At 42.7% G+C, this 26,645-nt stretch overlaps 2 protein-coding genes across 3 annotated transcripts in view; both read right to left on the bottom strand.

The window, feature by feature from the left end:
* Positions 1 to 18,559, bottom strand: part of ktn1 (kinectin 1) — a 37,865-nt gene extending 19,306 nt beyond the window's left edge. Inside the window, exon 1 of one of the 2 annotated variants that reach the window (XM_038967032.1) lies at positions 18,405 to 18,559. The gene's annotated coding sequence lies outside the window, so the exon portion shown is untranslated. The remainder of the gene's footprint in view (positions 1 to 18,404) is intronic. The other variant, XM_038967033.1, reaches the window with a different exon arrangement.
* Positions 18,560 to 18,774: 215 nt separating this feature from the next.
* On the bottom strand, positions 18,775 to 25,752 carry msh4 (mutS homolog 4). Its single transcript, XM_038967317.1, has 18 exons — positions 25,555 to 25,752; positions 25,287 to 25,397; positions 25,083 to 25,198; positions 24,806 to 24,979; positions 24,514 to 24,686; positions 24,320 to 24,387; positions 24,133 to 24,207; positions 23,981 to 24,045; positions 23,713 to 23,882; positions 23,417 to 23,553; positions 23,066 to 23,169; positions 22,688 to 22,812; positions 21,778 to 21,978; positions 21,535 to 21,653; positions 19,728 to 19,856; positions 19,370 to 19,544; positions 19,192 to 19,280; positions 18,775 to 19,069 (listed from the first exon to the last, which is right to left on the bottom strand). Exons 1-18 carry the CDS (start codon positions 25,750 to 25,752, stop codon positions 18,872 to 18,874), a joined length of 2,427 nt encoding a protein of 808 aa, XP_038823245.1. The 3' UTR covers positions 18,775 to 18,871.
* Positions 25,753 to 26,645: the final 893 nt, after the last annotated feature.

Below are 26,645 nucleotides of genomic sequence, written 5' to 3'. Positions count from 1 at the left end.
CACACACACACACACACACACACACACACACACACACACACACACACACACACACACACACACACACACACACACACACACACACACACACACACACACACACACACACACACACACACACACACACACAGAGTAGCCAGCCAAATAGAAAAAGTAGCCAGCCAAGCGCCCTGGGGGGTCTGCCAAGGTTATGTAAAAACTTAAATATCACATTTAGATGTATTCAGACCCTTTACTCAGTACTTTGTTGAAGCACCTTTGGCAGCGATTACAGCTTTGAGTCTTCTTGGGTATGATGCTACAAGCTTGGCACACCTGTATTTGGGGAGTTTCTCCCATTCTTCTCTGCAGATCCATCCTCTCAAGCTCGGTCAGGTTGGATGGGGAGCGTCCATGCACAGCTATTTTCAGGTCTCTCCAGAGATGTTTGATCGGGTTCAAGTCCGGGCTCTGGCTGGGCCACTCAAGGACATTCAGAGACTTGTCTTGATAGGCACTCATGCGTTGTCTTGGCTGTGTGCTTAGGGTCGTTGTCCTGTTGGAAGGTGAACCTTCACCCCAGTCTGAGGTCCTGAGTGCTCCAGGCATTTCACCAAGGATCTCTGTACTTTGCTCCTTTCATCTTTGCCTTGATCTTGACTAGTCTCCAAGTCCCTGCTGCTGAAAAACATCCCCACAGTATGATGCTGTGGTCTGAGTCTTTTAAGTGCCTTTTGGCAAACTCCAAGCGGGCTGCCATGTGCCCTTTACTGAGTAGTGGCTTTCATCTGGCCACACTACCATAAAAGGCTTGATTGTTGGAGAGCTGCAGAGATGGTTGTCCTTCTGGAAGATTCTCCCATCTCCACAAAGGAGCTCTGTCAGAGTGACCTCCCTGACCAAGGCCCTTCTCCCCCGATTGCTCAGTTTGGCCATACATCGCTGCTGCGTGCTTTGAACGGTGAGTTCTCTTCTCGTTTTGAGGATTTCAAAGTGTTGGAAAATGACATGCTGTTGTTTTCCTCTCCGTTCACCTTCAATGTGGATAACGCTCCCACTGACCTGCAACTTGAGCTTATCGATCTTCAGTCTGATGCAGTGATTGGAGAACTATTCAAAACAATGTCACTGACAAGGTTCTATGCATCTCTCAATGAACAAGACTTTCCAAAGATTAGGAGTCATGCTCAGAAGATGTTTGCACTGTTTGGGTCAAACTATGCATGTTAAAAGACATTTTCAGTGATGAAATATAACAAGTCAAGGCACAGATCAACTCTTACTGACTCTCACCTCTCAGCAATCCTGCGCATAGCGAGGTCAGAAACTATACCTGACTTCACTGCTCTAGTCAATGCCCATCAGAGACTTCACTGCTCTAGTCAATGCCCATCAGAGACTTCACTCCTCACATAGACTGAGTAGTTTAAATGTAATGTTGAGCTCTCTCTTTCTTGTTCGGTCTGTGGTGCTGAATGCACAGTGTACTTTTCCCTCCGTGTAGTTCATTGCATGTTTAATAATAAAAATACCTTCAAAAAAGGAGAACATGGATCTTGTTTATTTCTGTGCATGTTAAAGTAAAATAAGTAACATATCTGGACGTGATTTACTGTAGATATATCTGTCAACAACAGTCATACACATGATCTATAATCCTGTAACATCGTTCTGGCCCAGGATGGCAAAAATATATTCTAATGTGGCCCTCCATGGAAAACAACTGACCAGGCCTGTTATAGAGGGAGAGGGCTCGACAATGGGCTCATCGGAATAACAAATTAAAACTTGTAAATGAAAAGTAGTTAATGAAGTGGAAAAAGTAGCCCACTGAAAATTAGTCTGTAACCAGCTATTTAGCTGACGCTAATGGAAAACACTGACACAGGGTAGACTAGCTACTACAGTTTGTACTTTAAAACAATACACACTAAATTAAGCAGTCTGTTAGCTAGCTGCTATACCATTAGATGAGGGACACAAAAATTGACATCCTGCTGGATTAACCCTCTCTGTGGTTAATCCACTCCCCTTCCTCAATGCACTTGCAGGGTAAAATGGCATTCTTAACTTAATACAGAAGTGCTTTGCAAGGGGCAAAAATAACACCAACATGTAAATGTCACATCAGTACTGCAGTTTTGAACCAGCCTGTTATGAGGTTAAAGGAGAAAAGGCTCCTCTTGCCTGCCAGGCCCAGGACACAGCAATATGTCGTCATCAGCCAACGTAAAGCCTACGCATGTCACCTAGCTCCTACACTGGATGGAGATCACCAAGGGTTGAATAAAAATGCCTATACTGTCTGACATCACAGCCTTGGACACCTGGAGGTAGTCCTATGAGTTTGTGGTAGGAAAGGGAACGAAGGAGACCAACAATCGATGAAAACATAGTAGGCTCTATTGGTTACAAGAAACCACAAGTGGAGAGACGATAGTGGTAAAAAGAAGAACCATTACAAGGAACTGCCTGTCCAGTGATCATCTGAACAGAGATCGTTTCACTCAGTCAGGCATCGCTTTACTTGTACACCACCGAGCGGAAACAAACACATTTCAGCCCTGGCTCATGGTCTAGATTGAAGTGTACTATTATTGTTAAAATTACAAACAGTGCCGCTTACAGTGGCTGACCTGGCAATACCCGCCTGCTCTGAATTCAGATTGGTGTCAGCAATAGCACAGGACTCGGCTCTGTCTAGCAGATACATGCTGGGCCTCTTAGGTAGGCCATAATTTGGATTAAATCAGATTACAAAATGAGTGACACCCTAGGGGTGTCAAAAGGAGGACTCCTAAAAATCCCTATGTTATCTAATATGTTACTATGTTACTGAGAACGTGCTCTGAATGGTCATTAAAAGGTTTCAAGTTCCTGGGTTCAAAGGCAAGGTATGTGAGAAAAAGGGTTACACCCTGTGGGGTGTAAAAAGGGGGAATTGTGAGGATCTGTGTTTATTGCGCTATAACCCAATACTATATCACATGTGATTGAATATTAGCAACTGTTGGCCTGGGTGCCTGTGTGTGTGCTGGAAGTAACATTTTGCCCCAGATAGTGTGCTGAGAAGCTGTGGTTAACCTTGAGCGGGAACAGTATGCTTTCTATGCAGGTGCAAATAGCTCAACAGTGTTACAGAACTGTCTGACCTCAGTTTCTAGGGTGTGGGAGCGTAATCTACACAGCAACAGCGCCGGACATCTGGAGCGCTGTGGGGCTGGGACCAGCCTGGGCGCCACCGACAGGCTAGTGAGTCTAAACCACGCTAAGCCTCTACTGTGATAGGCCAACGGACGAGTTGGAACTATCTCTGTCACAGTATAACAAATGTTGTTTGTATCATTTCGAGTCAGTTCTCTGCTTTACCCTGCGTGGTGATACAGTGAACCCGTATATACGAAAATTGCATTTACCATTTATCACTTGTGTTAAATAAATATAATTAAAGTATATTCGGTGACTCTGAATCACATTTTATCCTGATACCAGATTCGATTGACGCAACCCTTTACATTACCCATGATAATACATTTAAGAATAACTTTGATGCAGTGATGCTCTGGGCCTGAGCAGAGATTTTAACTGGTGAGGGCCCAAAAAGGCGATTAATTTAGCACGGATAAACACAAAATCTGTGTCAACTGCAAGAAAATGTGCCTATTTTCAGAATGAGCTTGTCACAATACCAACATTTTACTAACAATGTAATACCAGGCCAAGTATCATGGTACCAAGTAGTATCGTGATACCACAGGGTCAGACACTTAACATCTCCGAATAGAAAAATCAGAGAGGACATTTCTCTCACAGAGCAATAATGCATATGGGCATTTCCATGTAAAAATACCAATGAGTACCAACATATGAAGTCCATAGGAGCATGTCAAATTTGTAGAGACAGCACAGCTCTCAATATAGTGATGCAGGTCTTTCGATGTTGTACACATGAAATTGTCAATCCGAACTTTATCCACAACGTTATAATCCATTTTGTTGCGACTCGAGCGATACTCTCAATGTTATAGGCAACTCCCAAAATAAAGGAAACAAGGGATACAAAGTATATTGAAAGCATGAGGCGCTTCCACACAGGAAGCTCCAGACACTGGAAAAATCTATGCCAAGGTGCATATAAGCTGTTCTGTTGGCCCAACGCCCTATTAAGACACTATGTTGACATTTCCTTTATTTTGTTCAGGGACCCCATTAGGGCGGGGTGATATCGAATTAATTTTAATGTATTAGCGCAATGTTTCAAATGGCTGAATTGCTAGTTTCAAGGTTTGTCTTTTTGATCTCCTTGGCTTCTTCTGTGCACCTTCCCACATGCACAAACACCAAATTAACTTTAGATTTTTTTTTAGCAGTTAAAATATATTTTGGGCCATAATTACACATCTAAACAGATGAGCATGCTTTCTGTTTTTTCTAAAACAAGAAATGCATTACTTGTAAGTAGTAATGGGGTATATTGATGCAAGTCACAAAAATGAAATGTGTCTTTTAATCAATGCATGTTAAAATAAATAATTTAGAAACAATAGTCAAATCAGAAACAGTTCTACAACTGAACATCAATAATCAAAAAGTGCCTAAGCTGCCACAAAAGGCTGAGTGATATGGCTTATTATTATTATTATTAGTTCAGGGACCTACACTGACATTTTTAGTAGTAGAAAAGTAGAAATGTAGAAGCACACAAATGCATCTAGGACAGTGGTTCACAAACTTTTTATAGTCCCGTACCCCTTCAAAACATTCAACCTCCAGCTGTGTACCCCCTCTAGCACCAGGGTCAGCACTCAAATGTTTTTTTTGCCATCATTGTAAGCCTGCCAAACACACAAATACATTTATTAAAACATAATGTGTGACTTGTCGTCACAACCCGGCTCATGGGAAGTGACAAAGAGCTCTTAAAAGACCAAGGCACAAATAATCAATACTTTTGCTCTTTATTTAACCATCATACATATAAAACCTAATTTGTTCATCAAATTGTGAATAACTCACCACAGGTTAATAAGAAGGATGTGCTTGAAAGGATGCACATAGTGGCTTGCGAAAGTATTCACCCCCCTTGGCATTTTTCCTATTCTGTTCTTACAACCTGGAATTAAAATTGATGTTTTGGGGGTTTGTATCATTTGATTTACACAACATTCCTACCACTTAAATATTTTTTGTGAAACAAGAAATAAGACCAAAAAAACTGAAAACTAGAGCGTGCATAACTATTCACCCCCCCAAAGTCAATACTATCTAAAATATTGGCTGGATTCACAAGATGTTTGTCTTTCATTTGCTGTACACCATGTATTTTTCATAAATGTTTTATGATGAGTATTTAGGTATTTCACGTTGGTCTCTGTAATTGTTCAAGCTGCTTCAGTGCTATTTGTGACGGTAGCTGTGATGGTAGCTGCAATGTAAAACTGATTTATACCTCAAATATGCACATTTTTCGAACAAAACATAGATTTATTGTATAACATGTTATAAGACTGTCATCTGATGAAGTTGTTTCTTGGTTAGTGACTAATTCTATCTCTATTTGGTCGATTTTGTGCAAGCTACCTGTGCTGTGAAAGAAATGTCTGTGCTTTTTTGTATTTGGTGGTGAGCTAACATAAATATACGTGGCGTTTTCGCTGTAAAACATTTTAAAAATCGGACATGTTGGCTGGATTCACAAGATGTTTATCTTTCATTTGCTGTATTGGACTTGTTAATGTGTGAAAGTTAAATATTTCTAAAAAATATTTTTTGAATTTCGCGCGCTGCCTTTTCAGTGGAATGTGGGGGGGAACCCCGGGGCTAGACAGGTTAAAATCAATACACAGAAGTATATATTTTTTAAACCTGCATATTTAGCTAAAAGAAATCCAGGTTAGCAGGCAATACTAACCAGGTGAAATTGTGTCACTTCTCTTGCGTTCATTGCACGCAGAGTCAGTGTATATGCAACAGTTTGGGCAGCCTAATTTGCCAGAATTTTACGTAATTATGACATAACATTGAAGGTTGTGCAATGTAACAGGAATATTTAGACTTATGGATGCCACCCGTTAGATAAAATACGGAATGGTTCCGTATTTCACTGAAAGAATAAACATCTTGTTTTCAAGATGATAGTTTCCGGATTCGACCATATTAATGACCTACGGCTCGTATTTGTGTGTGTTATTATGTTATAACTAAGTCTATGATTTGATAGAGCAGTCTGACTGAGCGGTGGTAGGCTGCAGCAGGCTCGTAAGCATTCATTCAAACAGCATTTTCGTGCGTTTTGCCAGCAGTGCTTCAAGCATTGCGCTGTTTATGACTTCAAGCCTACCCAACCCCCGAGATTAGGCTGGTGTAACCGAAGTGAAATGGCTAGCTAGTTAGCGGGGTGCGCGCTAATAGTGTTGCAAACTTCACTCGCTCTGAGACTTGGAGTGGTTGTTCCCCTTGCTCTGCATGGGTAACGTTGCTTCGAGGGTGGCTGTTGTCAATGTGTTCCTGGTTCGAGCCCAGGTAGGAGCGAGGAGAGGGACGGACGCTATACTGTTACACTGGCAATACTAAAGTGCCTATAAGAACATCCAATAGTCAAAGGTTAAGGAAATACAAATGGTAGAGAGAAATAGTCCTATAATTCCTATAATAACTACAACCTAAAACTTCTTACCTGGGAATATTGAAGACTCATGTTAAAAGGAACCACCAGCTTTCATATGTTCTCATGTTCTGCGCAAGGAACTTAAACGTTAGCTTTCTTACATGGCACGCATTGCACTTTTACTTTCTTCTCCAACACTTTGTTTTTGCATTATTTAAACCAAATTGAACATGTTTCATTATATATTTGAGGCTAAATTGATTTTATTGATGTATTATATTAGGTTAAAATAAGTGTTCATTCAGTAGTTGTAATTGTCATTATTACAAATAAATAAATAAAAATCGGCATCGGCTTTTTTTGGTTCTCCAATAATCAGTATCGGCGTTGAAAAATCATAATCGGTCGACCTCTAATTCAGATCATTCAGGCGAGTTGTGTGAGAAACTCGTCATAATGCAAGCAGTCAGACAAGTGAAAATTATGGTCAATAAAAAAAAAACCTGTCAATACTTTGCCCCTTGATAACCAGCGCACTTCTGTATGTTGTAAAAGCATTACATGGTTGCTGCCCATATCATTGCATAGTGCAGAAAATACACGAGAGTTCAGGGGCCTTGCTTTAACAAAGTTAACCATTTTCACTGTAGTGTCCAAAACGTCTTTCAAGCTTTCCCTTGGCTGCAGTGTACCCAAGTGGCGTCGGGAGTAACTGCTTGCATGTGCGTTACCACTCCACTATGTCTCCATGTCATGGCTTTTGCACCATCAGTACAGATACCAACACATCTTGACCACCAAAGTCCATTTGATATCACAAAGCTGTCCAGTACTTAAAAAATATCCTCCTCATGCTGTCCTTGTTTCCAGAAGAAGTCTTCCTTAATTGAACCCCCATAAACATAACACACATATACCAGGAGCTGTGCCCAGGCCCGCCACATCTGTTGACTCATCCAGCTGTAACGCATAGAATTCACTGGCTTGCATGTGAAGCAGTAATTGTTTCAAAACATCTCCTGCCATGTCATTGATGCGTCGTGAAAGTGTTGTTTGATGGAAGCATTGTCTGTATAGTTTTTTGGGCCTTTTCCCTTAGCATTGTTCCAGCCATATCCGTTGCAGCAGGAAGAATTAAGTCCTCCACTATAGTATGGGGCTTGCCTGTCCTAGCCACTAGGTAGCTCACCATATGAGACGCTTCTAGCCCCTTCTTATTAAATGGTATCTGTTGCTTTTATACATGGCTTACTTCTCAAAAGTCGTGTTTATTCTCTCTCAAACTCCCGTGGCTTATTATTCAAATTGGCATGTTTTGTTTCTAAATGTCTGCGCAAGAGTGAAGGTTTCATCGAGTTGTGAGAGTACTTTTGCACATATAACACACTGTGGCTGAGGAAAGGCACTACTCCCAATATAAGTGAACCCCAAATCAATGTAGTTCTCATCATATTTGCGCCTCTTCGATGGTCCAACGTTCCCGTCTGTTGTTCAGTGCTTTCCCGGGTAAGGGGTCAGTAGCTCTTTGGCTGCATCAGATTCACAACTGTCAGTGTCCATGCTAGCTGGGCTAACAACAAATGTAGAATTACTGATGCTAGCATTGGATGTGCTCGTGGAAGCAGAACAGCTTGTGATGTTGACAGGTGCAGGTGTAGTACTGTTGGTAGTAGCAGCACTACCAGTAGAGCTGGTATGTGTCTCTATGGACGTGGGCCTTACATTTTCAAACAGTCCATTTAGTATTTATTTTAATGTGAATCACATTTTTATTTGGTGTAGCCCTGACGGTATTGTGCGTACCGCTGGGGAATACCTGATCTAGGAGAACAATTAAAGTATTTGAGAGTTTTAATGATAAATGACTAAGTTTATGAATAACATTTTAGGAGTGCTCCATGCTCAAATCAAGCACAATCATTAGATGAGAAATGTTCAGCTGGCCCTTTACAGGAGGTACCATAACTGTGGTAACTTGGGCACTCGCTTGTCTGTGAAAAAAAAAATATATATATATGACTGCGATGTCTTCCTAGCAACAGTTGCAGCAAACTCAAAACATTGAAAAACAAGCTAGCATGTGAAAACGATATCACTGGCCAAGAAGGACAAAGTCACACTTTAGTAGCCTTTCTTGTCAATTCGACCAAACTCTACATGTGGCCTTTGGATAATATATATATCTTATATACACATACACTACCGTTCAAAAGTTTGGGGTCACTTGGAAAACAAGGACATTACTATGAAAACATACATGAAATGAGTTGCAAAATGAATAGGAAATAGTCAAGATGTTGACAAGGTTATAAATAATGATTGTGTCCTTCAAACTCTGCTTTCGTCAAAGAATCCTCCACTTGCAGCAATTACAGCCTTGCAGACCTTTGGCATTCCAGTTGTCAATTTGTTGAGATAATCTGAAGAGATTTCAACCCATGCTTCCTGAAGCACCACCCACAAATTGGATTGGCTTGATGGGCACTTCTTATGTACCATACGGTCAAGCTGCTCCCACAACAGCTCAATAGGTTTGAGATCCGGTGACTGTGCTGGCCACTCCATTATAGACAGACTACCAGCTGACTACTTCTTCCTCAAATAGTTATTGCATAGTTTGGAGCTGTGCTTTGGGTCATTGGAGCCAATTTCCTCCTACAACAGGACAATTAAGCACCGTCCACAGGGTATGGCATGGCGTTGCAAAATGGAGTGATAGCCTTCCTTCAAGATTCCTTTTACCCTGTACAAATCTCCCACTTTACCACCACCACCCAGACCATCACATTGCCTCAACTATGCTTGACAGTTGGCGTCAAGCACTCCTCCAGCATCTTTTCTGCATCTCACGAATGTTCTTCATTTGATCCGAACACCTCAGATTAGTCTGTCCATAACACTTTTTTTCCAATCTTCCTCTGTCCAGGGTCTGTGTTCTTTAGCCCATCTTAAATCTTATTTGTTTATTTATTTTTTTAAATCGGCCAGTCAGAAATGGCTTTTTCTTTGCAACTCTGCCTAGAAGGCCAGCACCCCGGAGTCACCTCAACACTGTTGACGTTGAGACTAGTGTTTTGCGGGTACTAAATTTGAGGACTTGTGAGGCATCGGTTTCTCAAACTAGACACCTTAATGCACTTGTCCTCTCGCTCAGTTGTGCACCGGGGCCTCCCACTCATTCTATTCTGGTTAGAGACAGTTTGCGCTGTTCTGTGAAGGGAGTAGTACACAGCATTCTACGAGATCTTCAGTTTCTTGGCAATTTCTCGCATGGAATAGCCTTAATTTCTCAGAACAAGAACAGACTGATGAGTTTCAAAAGAAAGTTTTGTTTCTGGCCATTTTGAGCCTGTAATCGAACCCACAAATGCTGATGCTCCAGATACTCAACTAGTCTAAAGAAGGCCAGATGTATTGCTTCTTTAAATCAGAACAGTTTTCAGCTGTGCTTAAATAAATTTCAAAAGGGTTTTCTAATGATCAGTTAGCTAATCCAAGTTTATAATTTTAAAAGGCTAACAACATTCCTTTGGAACATAGGAGTGATGGATGCTGATAATGGGCCTCTGCACACCTATGTAGATATTCCATAAAAAAATCTGCTGTTTCCAGCTACAATAGTCCTTTACAACATTAACAATGTCTGCACTGCATTTCTGATCAATTTGATGTGGTTTTAAAATAAACAAAAAAAATTGCATTTCTTTCACAAACAAGGACATTTCTAAGTGACCCCAAACTTTTGAACAGTAGTGTGTGTGTGTATATATTATATATATTTTAAATAACAGTTCCCAAGTGTGGCTAGTGAAATAAGCATGATGATGCCTGAACTTCTTACGGATCATTGGGACGCTAGCGTCTCACCTCGACAATATCCGGTGAAATTGCAGAGCGCAAAATTTAAATTACAGAAATTGTAATATTAAACATTCATGAAAATACAAGTGTCATACATCATTTAAAAGCGTAACTGCTTGTTAATCCAGCCGCATTGTCAGATTTCAAAAAGGCTTTACGGCGAAAGCACACCATGTGATTATCTGAGAACAGCGCCCCGCACACAAAAGCATTACATACATTTTCCAACCAAGCAGAGGCGTCACGAAAGTCAGAAATAGCGATAAAATAAATCACTTACCTTTGAAGATCTTCATCTGGTTGCAATAACAAGGGTTCCAGCCACATAACAAATGGTCCGTTTGTTCGATAAAGTCCTTCTTTATGTCCCAAAAAATATGTTTCATTGGCGCGCTAGACTCAGTAATCCACCGGTTTCCCTCATTCAAAATGCATACAAATGAATCCCTAAGTTACCAATAAACTTCTTCCAAACATATCAAACAACATTCCTAATCAATCCTCAGGTACCCTAATATGTAAATAAACGTTCAAATTTAAGACGGAGAATACCGGAGACCATTACCGGAGATAAATAACGAAGTACTCGCACTCACCGGACCACGCAACAAACACTACAGCCAAAATGGGAGCCACTTACTAAAACTACAAAATCTAGCTCATTTTTCAAAAAACATGCCTGAAACTCTTTCTAAAGACTGTTGACATCTAGTGGAAGCCCTAGGAACTGCAATATGGGAGGTCTTCCTTTTATATTCCCATTGACAGCCATAGTAATCAAGGGTGAGCTGAAATGTAAAAAAAATCTGGATGGATTGTCCTCTGGTTTTAGTTCTGTTATACTCAGTTGTTTTCTATCCAATACTACCAATTATATGCATATACTAGCTTCTGGGCCTGAGTAACAGGCAGTTTACTTTGGGAACCTCATTCATCCAAACACTGCCCCCTAGCCCAAAGAAGTTAAGAATGTCTCTTTCGGTTCTCGGCTAGGCGCCAGCTGAACAGAGTGTGCTTGCACACTCCCTTAAAAAAGACAGTAGCTGGGAAATCGAGAAAACAGCCGTTTGTCCATTTAGAGACACCGTAGCCAGTCCAAATTAATCTGAGAACTCAAGAAATCGGTCATTAATTGACGTTTTTGCTTAGAAGATCTACGTCATGTAATTTTACATCTAACTAAGATGTTTGGTACTTTGTTTCTCAAAATGTGCATGAAAACGAGTAGTCTCATTGAATGACAAAGACTTTATTGAAGAATCCCTACTGTTGACCAATCACCGACAAATATACTCTGGCTATAGACTTCAGCATGCCTCTAGAAAAAAAAAATGTGTTGCCCGAACAGTCAAAAAAAAAAAACTTACCTTAGTCCAAAACGAACAAAAACTACATAATATATGCACAAACTCTTCCAAACTGTTTTGGCTGGGAAGCATGCAGATGCCTTTACCCGCCAATGACAAAATCCACCCGCATTTGGCGGGTGTTAATTTCCAACCCTGTTGGTCGTGCGCAGCATTGAGGTACCACATACTGCTGGCAGCATTTTAGCCACATACTTTTGTGCTAGCTGTCTAGTCTGTTTTATAAATGTGCAACATTGAGCATAAAAATACATTTATATAAGAAATTGGCATCTCGTTTTCATTCTGAGAAATAAGGCCAGTTGATTTTAACATCTAAACAATGTTAACAAGTTATGGTGTTCAAACAGTTGGAGATGGACAGGAGGGTGTATCCATAATAATTAAACTGTTCTACCTTGTTAGCAAGCATATAGATCCAAGTGGATACAGATCCAAGTTGGCTAGACTTGAAATATAAAAAAGATTAGCTGGCTACTCACTAGCAGGTGTGCTTGAGATGGTTTATATTTTCTATAACGCCTGCTATAATAATTTAGTAATGTGCATTACGTGAATGTGCATTACGCATGGTTCTGGTTGAATTTGTAACAAAAAAGGGCATTTCATAGACGGACTTGGAAGCCAGATTGCAATTTGCAAAAAAAAAGAAAAAGTTTAACAAATAAATGTGGGTTGAAGGCTTATATTTAGCTTAGGTATAAATTTAGCAAGCCCCGAATTCATTCGATTATTCACGACTGTTTGAAATGCAGTGTCTTGACCTTTAAATTGTGCAACAATGCATATTTAGAGAAAAAAGACTATCATGAATCGCCCATAGGATAAAAAAAAATATATATATATATATTTATACACTGCTCAAAAAAATAAAGGGAACACTAAAATAACACATCCTAGATCTGAATGAATGAAATATTCTTATTAAATACTTTTTTCTTTACATAGTTGAATGTGCTGACAACAAAATCACACAAAAATTATCAATGGAAATCAAATTTATCAACCCATGGAGGTCTGGATTTGGAGTCACACTCAAAATTAAAGTGGAAAACCACACTACAGGCTGATCCAACTTTGATGTAATGTCCTTAAAACAAGTCAAAATGAGGCTCAGTAGTGCGTGTGGCCTCCACGTGCCTGTATGACCTCCCTACAACGCCTGGGCATGCTCCTGATGAGGTGGCGGATGGTCTCCTGAGGGATCTCCTCCCAGACCTGGACTAAAGCATCCGCCAACTCCTGGACAGTCTGTGGTGCAACGTGGCATTGGTGGATGGAGCGAGACATGATGTCCCAGATGTGCTCAATTGGATTCAGGTCTGGGGAACGGGCGGGCCAGTCCATAGCATCAATGCCTTCCTCTTGCAGGAACTGCTGACACACTCCAGCCACATGAGGTCTAGCATTGTCTTGCATTAGGAGGAACCCAGGGCCAACCGCACCAGCATATAGTCTCACAAGGGGTCTGAGGATCTCATCTCGGTACCTAATGGCAGTCAGGCTACCTCTGGCGAGCACATGGAGGGCTGTGCGGCCCCCCAAAGAAATGCCACCCCACACCATGACTGACCCACCGCCAAATCGGTCATGCTGGAGGATGTTGCAGGCAGCAGAACGTTCTCCACAGTGTCTCCAGACTCTGTCACGTCTGTCACGTGCTCAGTGTGAACCTGCTTTCATCTGTGAAGAGCACAGGGCGCCAGTGGCGAATTTGCCAATCTTGGTGTTCTCTGGCAAATGCCAAACGTCCTGCACGGTGTTGGGCTGTAAGCACAACCCCCACCTGTGGACGTCGGGCCCTCATACCACCCTCATGGAGTCTGTTTCTGACCGTTTGAGCAGACACATGCACATTTGTGGCCTGCTGGAGGTCATTTTGCAGGGCTCTGGCAGTGCTCCTCCTGCTCCTTCTTGCACAAAGGCGGAGGTAGCGGTCCTGCTGCTGGGTTGTTGCCCTTCTACGGCCTCCTCCACGTCTCCTGATGTACTGGCCTGTCTCCTGGTAGCGCCTCCATGCTCTGGACACTACGCTGACAGACACAGCAAACCTTCTTCCCACAGCTCGCATTGATGTGCCATCCTGGATGAGCTGCACTACCTGAGCCACTTGTGTGGGTTGTAGACTCCGTCTCATGCTACCACTAGAGTGAAAGCACCGCCAGCATTCAAAAGTGACCAAAACATCAGCCAGGAAGCATAGGAACTGAGAAGTGGTCTGTGGTCACCACCTGCAGAACCACTTCTTTATTGGGGGTGTCTTGCTAATTGCCTATAATTTCCACCTTCTGTCTATTCCATTTGCACAACAGCATGTGAAATTGATTGTGTGTATATATATATATATATATATATATATATATATATATATATATATATATATATACATACATACACTGCTCAAAAAAATAAAAGGGAACACTTAAACAACACAATGTAACTCCAAGTCAATCACACTTCTGTGAAATCAAACTGTCCACTTAGGAAGCAACACTGATTGACAATAAATTTCACATGCTGTTTGGTGTCACGTCACAGCAGACACCCCATTCTTTCTGCAGACATCTTTGAATCTTAATTTGGAGTAGATATTTAACAGAGCTTTTGGAAAACTTGGTCACAGTCAGATTTTATCATCATTCTGTTACCAAACTTCACATCTGCATTGTTCCAAGTAAATGTGTTTTTGGAAAATGTTCAGTCTAAATTCCATGAATTTGCCCCTATTCAAACCCCATAATGGTTAATGTGCCAGTTTCTAGTTGATCAGAAGAGCAAATATTGGCACAAGGATTTTTTGCCACATCTCTTTGTTGAATGAGATTTGCTTATCTGTTGAGTAAAATGAGCTTATTGGATACCTCATTTGAAAGTACTTCATCCATATTGGACATGAATCATGATACCAGCAGTAAAAGCAACTAGAGGCTTTCAAGGCTAACAATATGAACCAAAGTTGCTCAATAACAAGAGCTGGGAGTAAAAGGGCATGATTGGGCATAGGACAATGTACTCAATGGAAGAATTCACATTTTGAATACAAGGTCACACAGACACACAAAGAAACCATAATATATATAGGTGCAAAAGCCACCACTGATTAGCAAGGGGCTGGGCCACAAACCCTTTCAGGGCCAAACCGGAGCAGCCACCGTAACAGGAAACACCCTAGGCGGGACGACTGGAGCTGTGAAAGTAAACACCTCTTAAGCAGAAAAGAACACTAAGGCAGTGTGGACAGGATGGGTGGGGTAAATCGCATCATGCTTGCCTGCTTGCTTTCAGCCCTAGCTATGCTTTAGACTGGAGGGTGAAAAAGTTTCCCAGTACAACAGGAGCCATGTCCCAGCATGGAAATGAGCCCGGACGACAAAGCCCTCTCGGGCCATTGGCTCTCCGGAATCCAGCCACTGGCTAGCTGGAGCTCCTGCTTTGGCAGGGACAGACATGGTGGCCTCTGTGTCAGGAACCCTTTATAAACTATCAGTCCTCAAGGAGAGAAAACAGAACATGACAAACCAGCCTTTAAGGGCACACTACACCTGACCTGTATCTGTAATATGTGTCAGTAATACCGTGTTCAGAAATAACAGCATTAAACTTATTTTTAGCCTGCTAATGTTTCAGTAGGATATAGTCTTGAACAGGCCAAAACATGCATAATTTAAGTCTTGCTAATAATCCCAACAGACAGAGATACTGAGAGGGAGACATTGATAAGAACCAGCCATTACATCCCTCAGTATCCAGGTTAAGCCATGAGGTTTACTGCAGCGCCTGATAAGGTATCTCAGCAGTCAGCCCTGTGGGTGCCAACAAATAGAACCACCACCCCTTCAAGCCATATCTGGAATAAGACTCACAAGAGAAGGCTGCCATTCACACACACACACAGTCCTAACTGACCAATCATTACTGGGGTGTATTAATTACGCCGAATCTGTTGCAAAACGTTTCTTAAACGGTGGCAAACAGGGAAGAACCTAACTGAATTTGTCCAATAGAAACTCTTGTTTTAGTTGCAAAACTTCTTTGGACTAATAATTACAGCCCTAAAGTAAGGAAAAGGACCAGGGGTCAGGACGTATATCGCCTACTGCAAAAATAGCTTATATGGCTGCAACATAAGGACAGCATTTACCAAATGTCATGCAATACAGATTATGTAGATGGCCCCTGTCAACACAAGTCGCTGCGTAATGAATAAGAGCACTTGGGGGACTTTATCCAGTTAAAATGTTAGCCATGACAAGTAGAGATCATCTTCAAAATACTGGAGTAGCCTAGCTAGTTAAACACAAACCTCAAGGATCACTCATTCTTCACAACAGCTACAGATGGTGGGAGAGAAATGCACACTGATGTGAGGTTCACAACAATAATTTTATTAGACAATTAGAGATCACATGATAAGCCTAACAACTATTTAGGCGCAGATGACTGGGACAATTCAAAACAGTCATCCCTCCACCCATTAAAACAGTGTAATGATGTGAATGTAACCAGCTAGCTAATGAAACTATTCTACAGATAAAGTAGTAATTTCCTTTACCCACAAAACTGCCTACAATGGGTGTTTTGGGCCATGCTTAATATGAGAACAGGCTCTGTTCTAAGCAAAACTCCCCTAGCTAGTATTGCATAAGGCCTAGCCCCTAGGCTAATCAGTTCTGTTTCAAGGTGATGAAATGTTCAGTCTCTGCTAGCATGCCTTCCATGTCCTTGCACGTAAGTTTGCAAGCAGCACTTGTGGTTAGATATTGTTCTGCTATTATCTTACAAACCATAATGCGAATGTATTATCTGTACTTAACAAAAACATAAATGCAACAATTAAAGATTTTACTGAGCAACAGTTCATATGGAAATAAGTCAATTTAAATAAATGAATTAGGCCCCAATCTATGGATTTCATTTGACTGGGAATACAGATGTGCAAAAAAGGTAGGAGCATGAATCAGTAAACCAGTTAGTATCTGGTGTTACCACCATTTGCCTCATGCAGCACGACATCTTCGCATAGAGTTGATCAGGCGGTTGATTGTGGCCTGTGGAGTGTTGTCCCACTCTTCAATAGCGTGCGAAGTTGCTGGATATTGGCAGGAACATGCTGTCGCACACGTTGATCCAGAGCGTCCCAAACATGCTCAATGGGTGACATGTCTGGTAAATATGCAGGTCATGGAAGAACTGGGACATTTTCAGCTTCCATGCGACGTGGGGCCGTGCATTATCATGCTGAAACATGAGGTGGTGGCAGCGATGAATGGCATGAATAGGCCTCAGGATCACTTCACGGTATCTCTGTGCATTCAAATTGCCATTGATAAAATGCAATTATGTTTGTTGTCTGTAGCTTTTGCCTGCCCATACCCACACCATGGGATACTCGATTCACAGCATTGACATTAGCAAACCGCTCGCCCAATGCCATACATGTGGTCTGCGTTTATGAGGCTGGTTGGAAATAGTGACAAAGTAAATAAAATGAAGTTGGAGAGAGCTTATGGTAGAGAAATTAACATTAAATTCCTTGGCAACAGCTCTGGTGGACATTCCTGCAGTCAGAATGCCAGTTGACCACACCCTCAAAACCTGAGATATGTGGCATTGTGTTGAGTGACAAAACCGCATATTTTAGTGGCCTTTTGTCCCCAACACAAGGTGCACCTGTGTAGTGATCATGCCATTTAATCACCTTGATATGTCACACCTGTCCGGTGGATCACATCTTGGCAAAGAAGAAATGCAAACTAATTTTAGCACATTTGAGAGAAAGTAGCTTTTTGTGCGTTTGGAACATTTCTGGGTTCTTATGTTTCAACTCATGAAACAAGGGACCAAAACTTTACATGTTGCGTTTATATATTTGTTCAGTGTAACTTGCTAGCAACGTAACGTTACATCTGAATGGTGGACACGATACTGACGGGAGGGCTTTGGTAAGGCCTTGCTTTGGATACCAACTAGCTAGTTACTAAGCCGTACTGTCATTATTTGACTAGGGGCGCACATGTTTGTGGGTAGTTAATGGATAGCTAACCACTCCGGCTTTTCCAATGAAGCCTACCTTACTTTAGCCACAAACGAAGTACGCCATCTTTTTGGGTCAGGACGTTCAGCTAGCTAAGTAGTTTGCTGTCCAAGGTAAACTAGTTAGCCAGCCAGCAATAAATGAAGTGATTAACGTTACGTTAGCCAGTTCCATCTGTGTCAACGTGCTACAAATCATGACACTTGCGGTAAAACTTGTCTGGTCAGTGAGTGACGTCTCGATACGCACGGACATAGTTATTATATTTTAAAACAGGTGAAATGCTGGAAACAAAATCATTTGTAGTTTACAAATAACGTTCCCAAAACAGCTACTAACCCAGGAGTACAGCACCTGAGAAGCCAATCCCAACAAAAAGGCCTCGCCTATAGTCACCCAGCCCTGTCCTGAAATCTGACCCGCTCTTGCGTCCCGATTTTCCGGTAGTGCGTTGGGGCTAGTGCCAGGCCCAGATTACTGTTTCATCTAAGCAAAGCCTCGCGTGACTAGATCGTTTTAATAAATAATAATGTATGAGAAAATGCAATGTACATACCCTGAGGTGTTTTAGTGCCGCAGTTTCCTAAATGTTGAAATTAAATGGAGAGTTCCCAAGAGCAGCACAACTCAACGCTGCCTGTGTATCTTGTTTCGCGGGGGCGGGTCGATATGTCTCAGCACACAGCGTAAAATTCAACGAAGAGAGGACTGGAGACGAGGATATAGAAAAGGCAGGGCCTTCTTCTCTGATAGGGGTTTTGAAGCAACGTGGGTGTTTAAAATGTGGGCCCCTCCCTTGTTGTCCCGCTCCATGTTAATAATAGACACTTGGAAAATATAAAAATGTTTTATTTAAATATTACAGATTAACATTGAGAAAACAAATACTACAAATATCTAACAACGTCATTGAATATCATTATAGAAGATATAGTCAAACAGCATCACTCATAAGTCCACAAGCTTCCTTAAAATTCCTCTCCCCATCTCATCGCCCCCTTGACATCCCTTTCCTCATCTGACTCATTCTTCCTCTGTCTCCATGGACACAGGCTCTCCTATGACCTGCAGCTCTGCTTCATAGTGTCTCTTCAGGCTCTTCAGATAGATGCGCAGGCTATCAGGGTCCAGCCTGGAGTTCCTGGCTGTCTGCAGGAGCCGAGTGGCCAGGTGGTACACTGCTCTCTGCCGTTGCGTTTCCGGATCACTGTGGTGCTTGGCCTGAGTTAGGGTAGGAGGAAGACAACAGGGACTACAGAGAATAAGATGATGGATAGTAAGTTAGATCTAAATAATGATACTGGAAGAGCATACCAAAAGCATGGCCTACTGGAAAAGCATACCAAGAGCTGTTGGCTGACTTTAGAGCTAATCTCCTTTGCTTCTTGGATTATGGTTGAAGGCAGTGCAGTCATCTCCGCAGCCCTCAGACCTGCAAGTTGAACATTACAGTAAACCTTTTACAATAAAGGTGAATGATTGAGATTGGACAATGTTAAGTGTCTGATTGTATTTCCTTACCGTAGTTTCTTTCCTCAGAGCTTCCACGGCTCAGCAGGAAGGTATAGATGACACGCTCTGTACCCGTGTCACCAGTGCGGGTGTGCTGAACCTCCATGTGCTGGTTTTCCACATTGGGGTACAATGTCTCCAGCTCACATAGTTCCAGGAAGTGTGTGGCGAACAGTGTGAACGCCTGGGACCAGCAGGTAAACAGCTGAGCACACATTTATCTTATGATAGATTGTGAACTGAGCAGTGCAAGTAACAGGACGTCAAAGAAAATAAAGGCCTCCATGATTCATACACAAAAATCCAATGAATCATATAGTTTCAGACAGGAGAGAGGCACTGTGCTGGTTGGCCACACCGTACCTACCCTGAGGCTAAGGAGGAATTCGCAGACAGAGTGACAGATGCCGACACCCTCCTCAGCACTAGTACCACGCCCAAGCTCGTCTATGATAATGAGAGACCTATCACTCACATTATGGATTAAATATGAGACCTTGGGAGTACAAAGAAATGAATCAGAATTACTTTGCGGTATTTCGAAAATACACTGCTCAAAAAAATAAAGGGAACACTAAAATAACACATCCTAGATCTGAATGAATGAAATATTCTTATTAAATACTTTTTTCTTTACATAGTTGAATGTGCTGACAACAAAATCACACAAAAATTATCAATGGAAATCAAATTTATCAACCCATGGAGGTCTGGATTTGGAGTCACACTCAAAATTAAAGTGGAAAACCACAATACAGGCTGATCCAACTTTGATGTAATGTCCTTAAAAAAAAGAAGAAAAAAAAGAAAAACAAGTCAAAATGAGGCTCAGTAGTGTGTGTGGCCTCCACGTGCCTGTATGACCTCCCTACAACGCCTGGGCATGCTCCTGATGAGGTGGCGGATGGTCTCCTGAGGGATCTCCTCCCAGACCTGGACTAAAGCATCCGCCAACTCCTGGACAGTCTGTGGTGCAACGTGGCGTTGGTGGATGGAGCGAGACATGATGTTCCAGATGTGCTCAATTGGATTCAGGTCTGGGGAACAGGCGGGCCAGTCCATAGCATCAATGCCTTCCTCTTGCAGGAACTGCTGACACACTCCAGCCACATGAGGTCTAGCATTGTCTTGCATTAGGAGGAACCCAGGGCCAACCGCACCAGCATATGGTCTCACAAGGGGTCTGAGGATCTCATCTCGGTACCTAATGGCAGTCAGGCTACCTCTGGCGAGCACATGGAGGGCTGTGCGGCCCCACAAAGAAATGCCACCCCACACCATGACTGACCCACCGCCAAACCGGTCATGCTGGAGGATGTTGCAGGCAGCAGAACTTTCTCCACGGCGTCTCCAGACTCTGTCACATGTGCGTGTGAACCTGCCTTCATCTGTGAAGAGCACAGGGCGCCAGTGGCGAATTTGCTAATCTTGGTGTGCTCTGGCAAATGCCAAACGTCCTGCACGGTGTTGGGCTGTAAGCACAACCCCCACCTGTGGACGTCGGGCCCTCATACCACCCTCATGGAGTCTGTTTCTGACCGTTTGAGCAGACACATGCACATTTGTGGCCTGCTGGAGGTCATTTTGCAGGGCTCTGGCAGTGCTCCTCCTTGCACAAAGGCGGAGGTAGCGGTCCTGCTGCTGGGTTGTTGCCCTCCTACGGCCTCCTCCACGTCTCCTGATGTACTGGCCTGTCTCCTGGTAGCGCCTCCATGCTCTGGACACTACGCTGACAGACACAGCAAACCTTCTTGCCACAGCTCGCATTGATGTGCCATCCTGGATGAGCTGCACTACCTGAGCCACTTGTGTGGGTTGTAGACTCCGTCTCATGCTACCACTAGAGTGAAAGCACCGCCAGCATTCAAAAGTGACCAAAACATCAGCCAGGAAGCATAGGAACTGAGAAGTGGTCTGTGGTCACCACCTGCAGAACCACTCCTTTATTGGGGGTGTCTTGCTAATTGCCTATCATTTCCACCTTTTGTCTATTCCATTTGCACAACAGCATGTGAAATTTATTGTCAATCAGTGTTGCTTCCTAAGTGTACAGTTTGATTTCACAGAAGTGTGATTGACTTGGAGTTACATTGTGTTGTTTAAGTGTTCCCTTTATTTTTTTGAGCAGTGTACATACAAAACCACTGAGTGGCAAATATGTATGGGAAATGTACCTCCTTCATTTCCACCATAAAGGTTGAGGAGTTTGTCTCAAAGTCGTCATCCACCCCGATTCTGGTGAAAATCTGGTCAGCAATGCGGAAGGAGGCATACTCAGCAGGGACAAAGGAGCCTAGATCAGATTCATTATATAAGTAACCTGTGAGTAAGCCTGTTGAATGGTTACAACACTGAAAATGAAGTTAATTATATAACTACATTCCTTTTAAAATTAATTTTGTGGTTTCTCCACCCACCTATCTGAGCCATGATCTGGCACAGCGCCACCTGTTTGAGGTAGGTGGACTTGCCGCTCATGTTGGGCCCAGTGATGATGACAAAGTTGCTGCCATCAGAGATGTAGCTGTTGTTGGACACGGGCTGCTGGCCAACGATGCGCTCCAGAATGGGGTGACGACCCTGCTTGATGGCCAGTGTGTCTGTGAACTCAGGACGCACTGCAGGCACAGAAGGAAAACAACTTTAGGAAGAACACAATACAATTCAAATTCATAATTACATGGTTAGAAAATAAATGTTTTACTCAGTGTTGAATTGCTGTGGATGACATTCAGTTGGGTTTCTTATTTTATCACATTTTATGAGAAAGTTCAAAACACTTCTAGCATGCAGTCGAAACAGACATCTACAGTAGTCGTGTCTTGCAGAAAAATTGGTCTGGTCAAATACAGTAATGGTTTCGTGACCAGGGTAATCTGAGAGTGAGATGACAGACAGAGAAGGCTGACAGTCAGCACGTGTCCCTCCAGAGATCCTGTTTCAGACAGCTGTGAGCGATTGGTCACCACCCACATGGTTATGGGAGCTGCTGCCCAGACAACTTAAGCTAGCAGGGCAACCAATGTTAAATAGAGAGCAGATCACAGCAGCCTCTTTGTCACTTATAGAGGAGAACAGAGGGTGCTGCTGCTGACACACTATTTACTCATGCTGCTATGACTGGCTGCTATGTGAGATGGATGAGTGGGTGGGTTTCTTCAGATACTGTCTAGACTCAGAGCGAGGTCACACCACTCCAGGGATAGCTTGAATCTGACTGGATCATATGGTTAGCGTGAACTATGAATTTGAGCAACACATACTTTTTGCAGATATGTAGGGAGGAAATTAATAATTGATTACATTTAACTTTCCTGCTTGACTTACCATAGTCTGAGATGGTGCATGCATTGGCTAGTGACAGAAGCATGTCTAGCATGGACACAGCATCAGACAGTTTGTAAAGACAGTGGATATGCTCATGAACTGTATTCAGCAGCTGACACACCACCCTGGAAAGAGATAGGTGGAAACAGTACAAAATTATATACAATGCCAAACCAAACTCAATAGCCCCATCTACTGGGTAAACAATAGTAAGTCAATCCAACTTCCCTCAGTTATATTTTATGACACATGATCATAACAGAAATAAAGGGTAGGTTTGACAGACAGATCAAAGCAAAGAATACATATTTTTCTGTACACATTATACACTGAAAATGTAGCCTGATAATTGTGAGACTGAAGCTGCTCTTTACTCACACATAGGACATGTGAAATATTTCCCTCAGGGCCTCATCACAGCGATCATTCATCTTCATCAGGTCTGCTGTGGTGAAGCTGTAGTTGTTCTTGTGCTTCGTCACCTGAGGAAAGTGTGAATAAAACACAGCAAGAATATGAAAATATATTACTATGGAAAATACCGAACAAGTTTTAGTGTAATATAGAGCCAAAGCAATTCTGACAGGTACAGCCATTTTAAACCATGAACATGAAGCTATATGACACTTTGTAATGGGTTTCTCTCACTTAAAGCTCTGTATCATCCATTCACCATTGCCACAGTCCAGCATTGCCAGGTACAGAGGTGTTCATCAAATAAGTTATTACCTTGATGAAGTCAGCTGGGAGTTCCCCATCAGGTAAAGCTACCCCCTCCAGTTTCATCTGGATGAAGAAGCCTCGAGCTGTGCTGAAGCTGGTGCGTATTGGCAAGCCATACTTCTCCCCCACCTGGTCAACCAGCCCTGTGCATCAACATGGGTCATTATGTAATTCCCACCAAGAAAGACTGACTGTAGGCTACACATAACACATCAGAGTGTTTGAAATCAATTAGGGATAATACGATAAGAGATTATACATTTGCATATCCCTTTAAAACATCATAACCATCTAGTGAACACCTGCAATGTCATCCACAATCTCAGTGTAGGCTCGCCGGGCGATGTCCAGGAACTCGTTGATGTTGGGGCGCACAGCGTAGCACTTCTGTGTGCGCATGTTGAGGCTCCCCTTCATGTAGCTGGTGTCATCATTAATCACTGACTTGATCTGCTCCAGGATCATGTCAAACCTGAGAACATAACATGATCAATGGAGACAATATGCCTGAGAAGTGTTCTACCTAGAGGCTTGTTAATGGAAAACCCAATCCCTTTAGTGATTATGTACCTGTTGTCTTCCAGTGAGCTGCTGTAAGCCTTCAGCAGAGCAGTGTTACAGTTCTTCAGCACCATCTGTTTACACAATACTGGTAATAAAAAGGCACATGGTACAACAACAGTAATGATTTTGAATATATTATAAGGACACCGAGCACTTACCCTCAGTGGTGGTACCAACTCCAGAGTATGCTTCAGCTGAATCACATGTGTAATCTTTGACTCTGCAACTTGAACCTTCATTGAGAGGAAAATTGACAGATTCTAACATTCCTCTCACTGTTCCATCATTACGGCTCTGACAACTCTTTTATCTTCAGGAAACCATATAAAAAAAATCTATATGTACCGTTTCCTGCTTGGGGATCTGGACAAGAACAGAGAGCAGTTGGTCTATATCCAGAAAATGTCCAATGGCTGCAGTCACAGTAGAAATGAGCAAAGGAAATACACAAGTTCACACTAATCTGTACAGAACTGTCAATCAATATTGAAAACCTATCACTGTAATATAAGGTAATGCAGTTAGTAGCTGTTACTAACCGTTCTTTAAGCCAAAGAAGAGCTCCTCATCCTGTAACAGCTCTTGAATTGTGTCTAGACGTATGTTTATGGTATCGACATCCAGCAAGGGCTCTAGAATGTTAGAGCGCAGCCTCCTTCCACCACCAGGGGTTTTGGTGTAGTTCAGCACCCCTAACAGGGTATGTTCACTCCTGCACACACACAAATGTACACACACACACTAGACGTCACATACTCTCTTGATGTAGTGACCATGTTTGAAATACTGATAAGTGAGACGGTTTCACATCCTTCTGCCACGCCACCATACCTGTGGTCCCTGTTGTTGACAACCAGCTCCAGGTTAGTGGCAGACGCTGAGTCAACCATGGCAGTATGCTCACTCCCTTTGAAGCTTACTTTCAGTGACTTTGGTGCATAGATGGAGTTCTGAATGAACTCAAAGTATTTCAGTAAAGCAGCCGCAGCTGCCAAGCAATAGTATCTGGGGATGAACACTGCAGTTTACTGGACAGGTTATTCTGCCTGATTGATTATTATGAAGTGACAGACTATTATTGTTGTGCTCTCTGAGCCCAGTGACATACTTAACTTGCACCTCCATAATAACAGTGCTGTACTCTGGTGCAGACAGTTGCTGGATGTATTCCAGCCCTTTTCTCTCATTGAAGTACTTTCTCTGGATTGCAGTGAAAGCTACTGACTGAAACATAAAGAAGGTTAGGCAACAAATAACACATAAGACAAAAGTCTCACTTCAGCAGTATAGACAGACCACCTTTACTCAGTACCTGAAAGTTTTCTGTGATTAGGCTGTATAGCTTGGTCCCTTTGCCTTTCTCACTGGCAGTGTCTGGCATTAATATCTCGAGTGGCACCAGGATGTGAAGCTTGGTGATAACCTGGTAGTGGATCAGAGACAAGTTTAACGCTCCTTTAGTACACTGAGATAACCATGCACTTAGCTAGGCTGCATGGAAATGGATTTGCCTGTCTCTCCCTGTTCTGAGATACTGAAGACAGTAAACCAATTCAGCCTGTTTGTTTATTATGTTCTACCTTGGCATAGGTCCCAGTGTCTGCAAACTGATAGAGGACCAGCTCTGGGCATTTCAGGTTGATACTGGCCATGCCAATCTCCCCCCTGGCCAACCCACGCCCTTCTACCACCGCCACAATCACAGAGGCAGCAGTGGCCGATGTCACAGAGGAGCAGCTAGTGGTCACTGCAGGGATGGAGAGAGCGGAATAATTCATCTCTCAAACTGAGACAGCCCAGCGAAAAACAACTCAGTTGCGTGTGTCTGTATTGCTTTACCAGAGGGTTCAGTCTGTGGCGTCCATGCAGGGTGTATGCCTAGAGCCCCAGCTAAGCCTGGGGTCCTCCCAAGTCTGGGGGTCCCCCCCATGAGTCTGGGGGTCCCACAGAATGAGGAGCCACTGGATGGTGGGACAGATGAACTTGTCCTTCCCCCTCTGAAGCTGTGAATCACTTGACCAGAGTCAAAGAAAGAGGCCATCAACTTGTAGACTACAACTCAATCTAAATAAGCCTGTCTGGCTAAGTGCTTTGTAGCCTAGATAATAAAACATATGAACATGTGTATAAGCCTTATTTAGAGAATTTAGCAGTCCTCAACTTTGCCAACATGATTTCCATTTCATCAGAATCGTTAGCTTTGCTATCTAGCATGCTTGTTTACATATCTAACGTTAAATAGTTTCTGTAGGCCTACCTCTTGTGAGCAGCCCTGCAGATGTTGATCCACGACCGAGTGACACAGGCCCACTTTGTCCGCCTCGATGATCCAAAGGTGACAGCACCGAGCTTCTTCCGGAGTCCGTGGTGTTGCCAGGTGTCAACTCCTCTGTGCTACTTCGAAGCATTTAAAGAGTTTTGATGGTGATTCGGCAGAGAAATTTAGAGAAATTATAATAAATGTAGGACACGTCACAGTTTGTTAACCTCAAAGAAGCACTCGTTTATAACTTTCCCGCCACGTCAGGTCAGTGGGCGCGAGTCAGCTAACTTATTCAGCGCACGAGCGTAATACCAGGCACAGTTCACACACACTCTAAGCTGCATTTGTAATTCCAAAGCAAACATTAATGGTGCTTCCACAACAACTGGTATCTTGGGGGGGGGGGGG

This window comes from Salvelinus namaycush, chromosome 28, assembly GCF_016432855.1.
Source record: "Salvelinus namaycush isolate Seneca chromosome 28, SaNama_1.0, whole genome shotgun sequence".
NCBI lineage: Eukaryota > Metazoa > Chordata > Actinopteri > Salmoniformes > Salmonidae > Salvelinus > Salvelinus namaycush.
Note: the sequence above shows the minus strand (reverse complement) of the source record. Positions and strands in the feature narration are given on the sequence as shown.

What these genes read in the sequence shown, in the direction of transcription:
- msh4 (XM_038967317.1), bottom strand. Translation starts at nt 25,752, where the DNA reads ATGAATTATTCCGCTCTCTCCATCCCTGCAGTGACCACTAGCTGCTCC. An exon ending in TAATCACAGAAAACTTTCAG is followed by an intron (nt 25,199 to 25,286) that starts GTACTGAGTAAA and finishes TTTATGTTTCAG; the next exon opens with TCAGTAGCTTTCACTGCAAT. An exon ending in AATTCCTCCTTAGCCTCAGG is followed by an intron (nt 19,545 to 19,727) that starts GTAGGTACGGTG and finishes TGCTGGTCCCAG; the next exon opens with GCGTTCACACTGTTCGCCAC.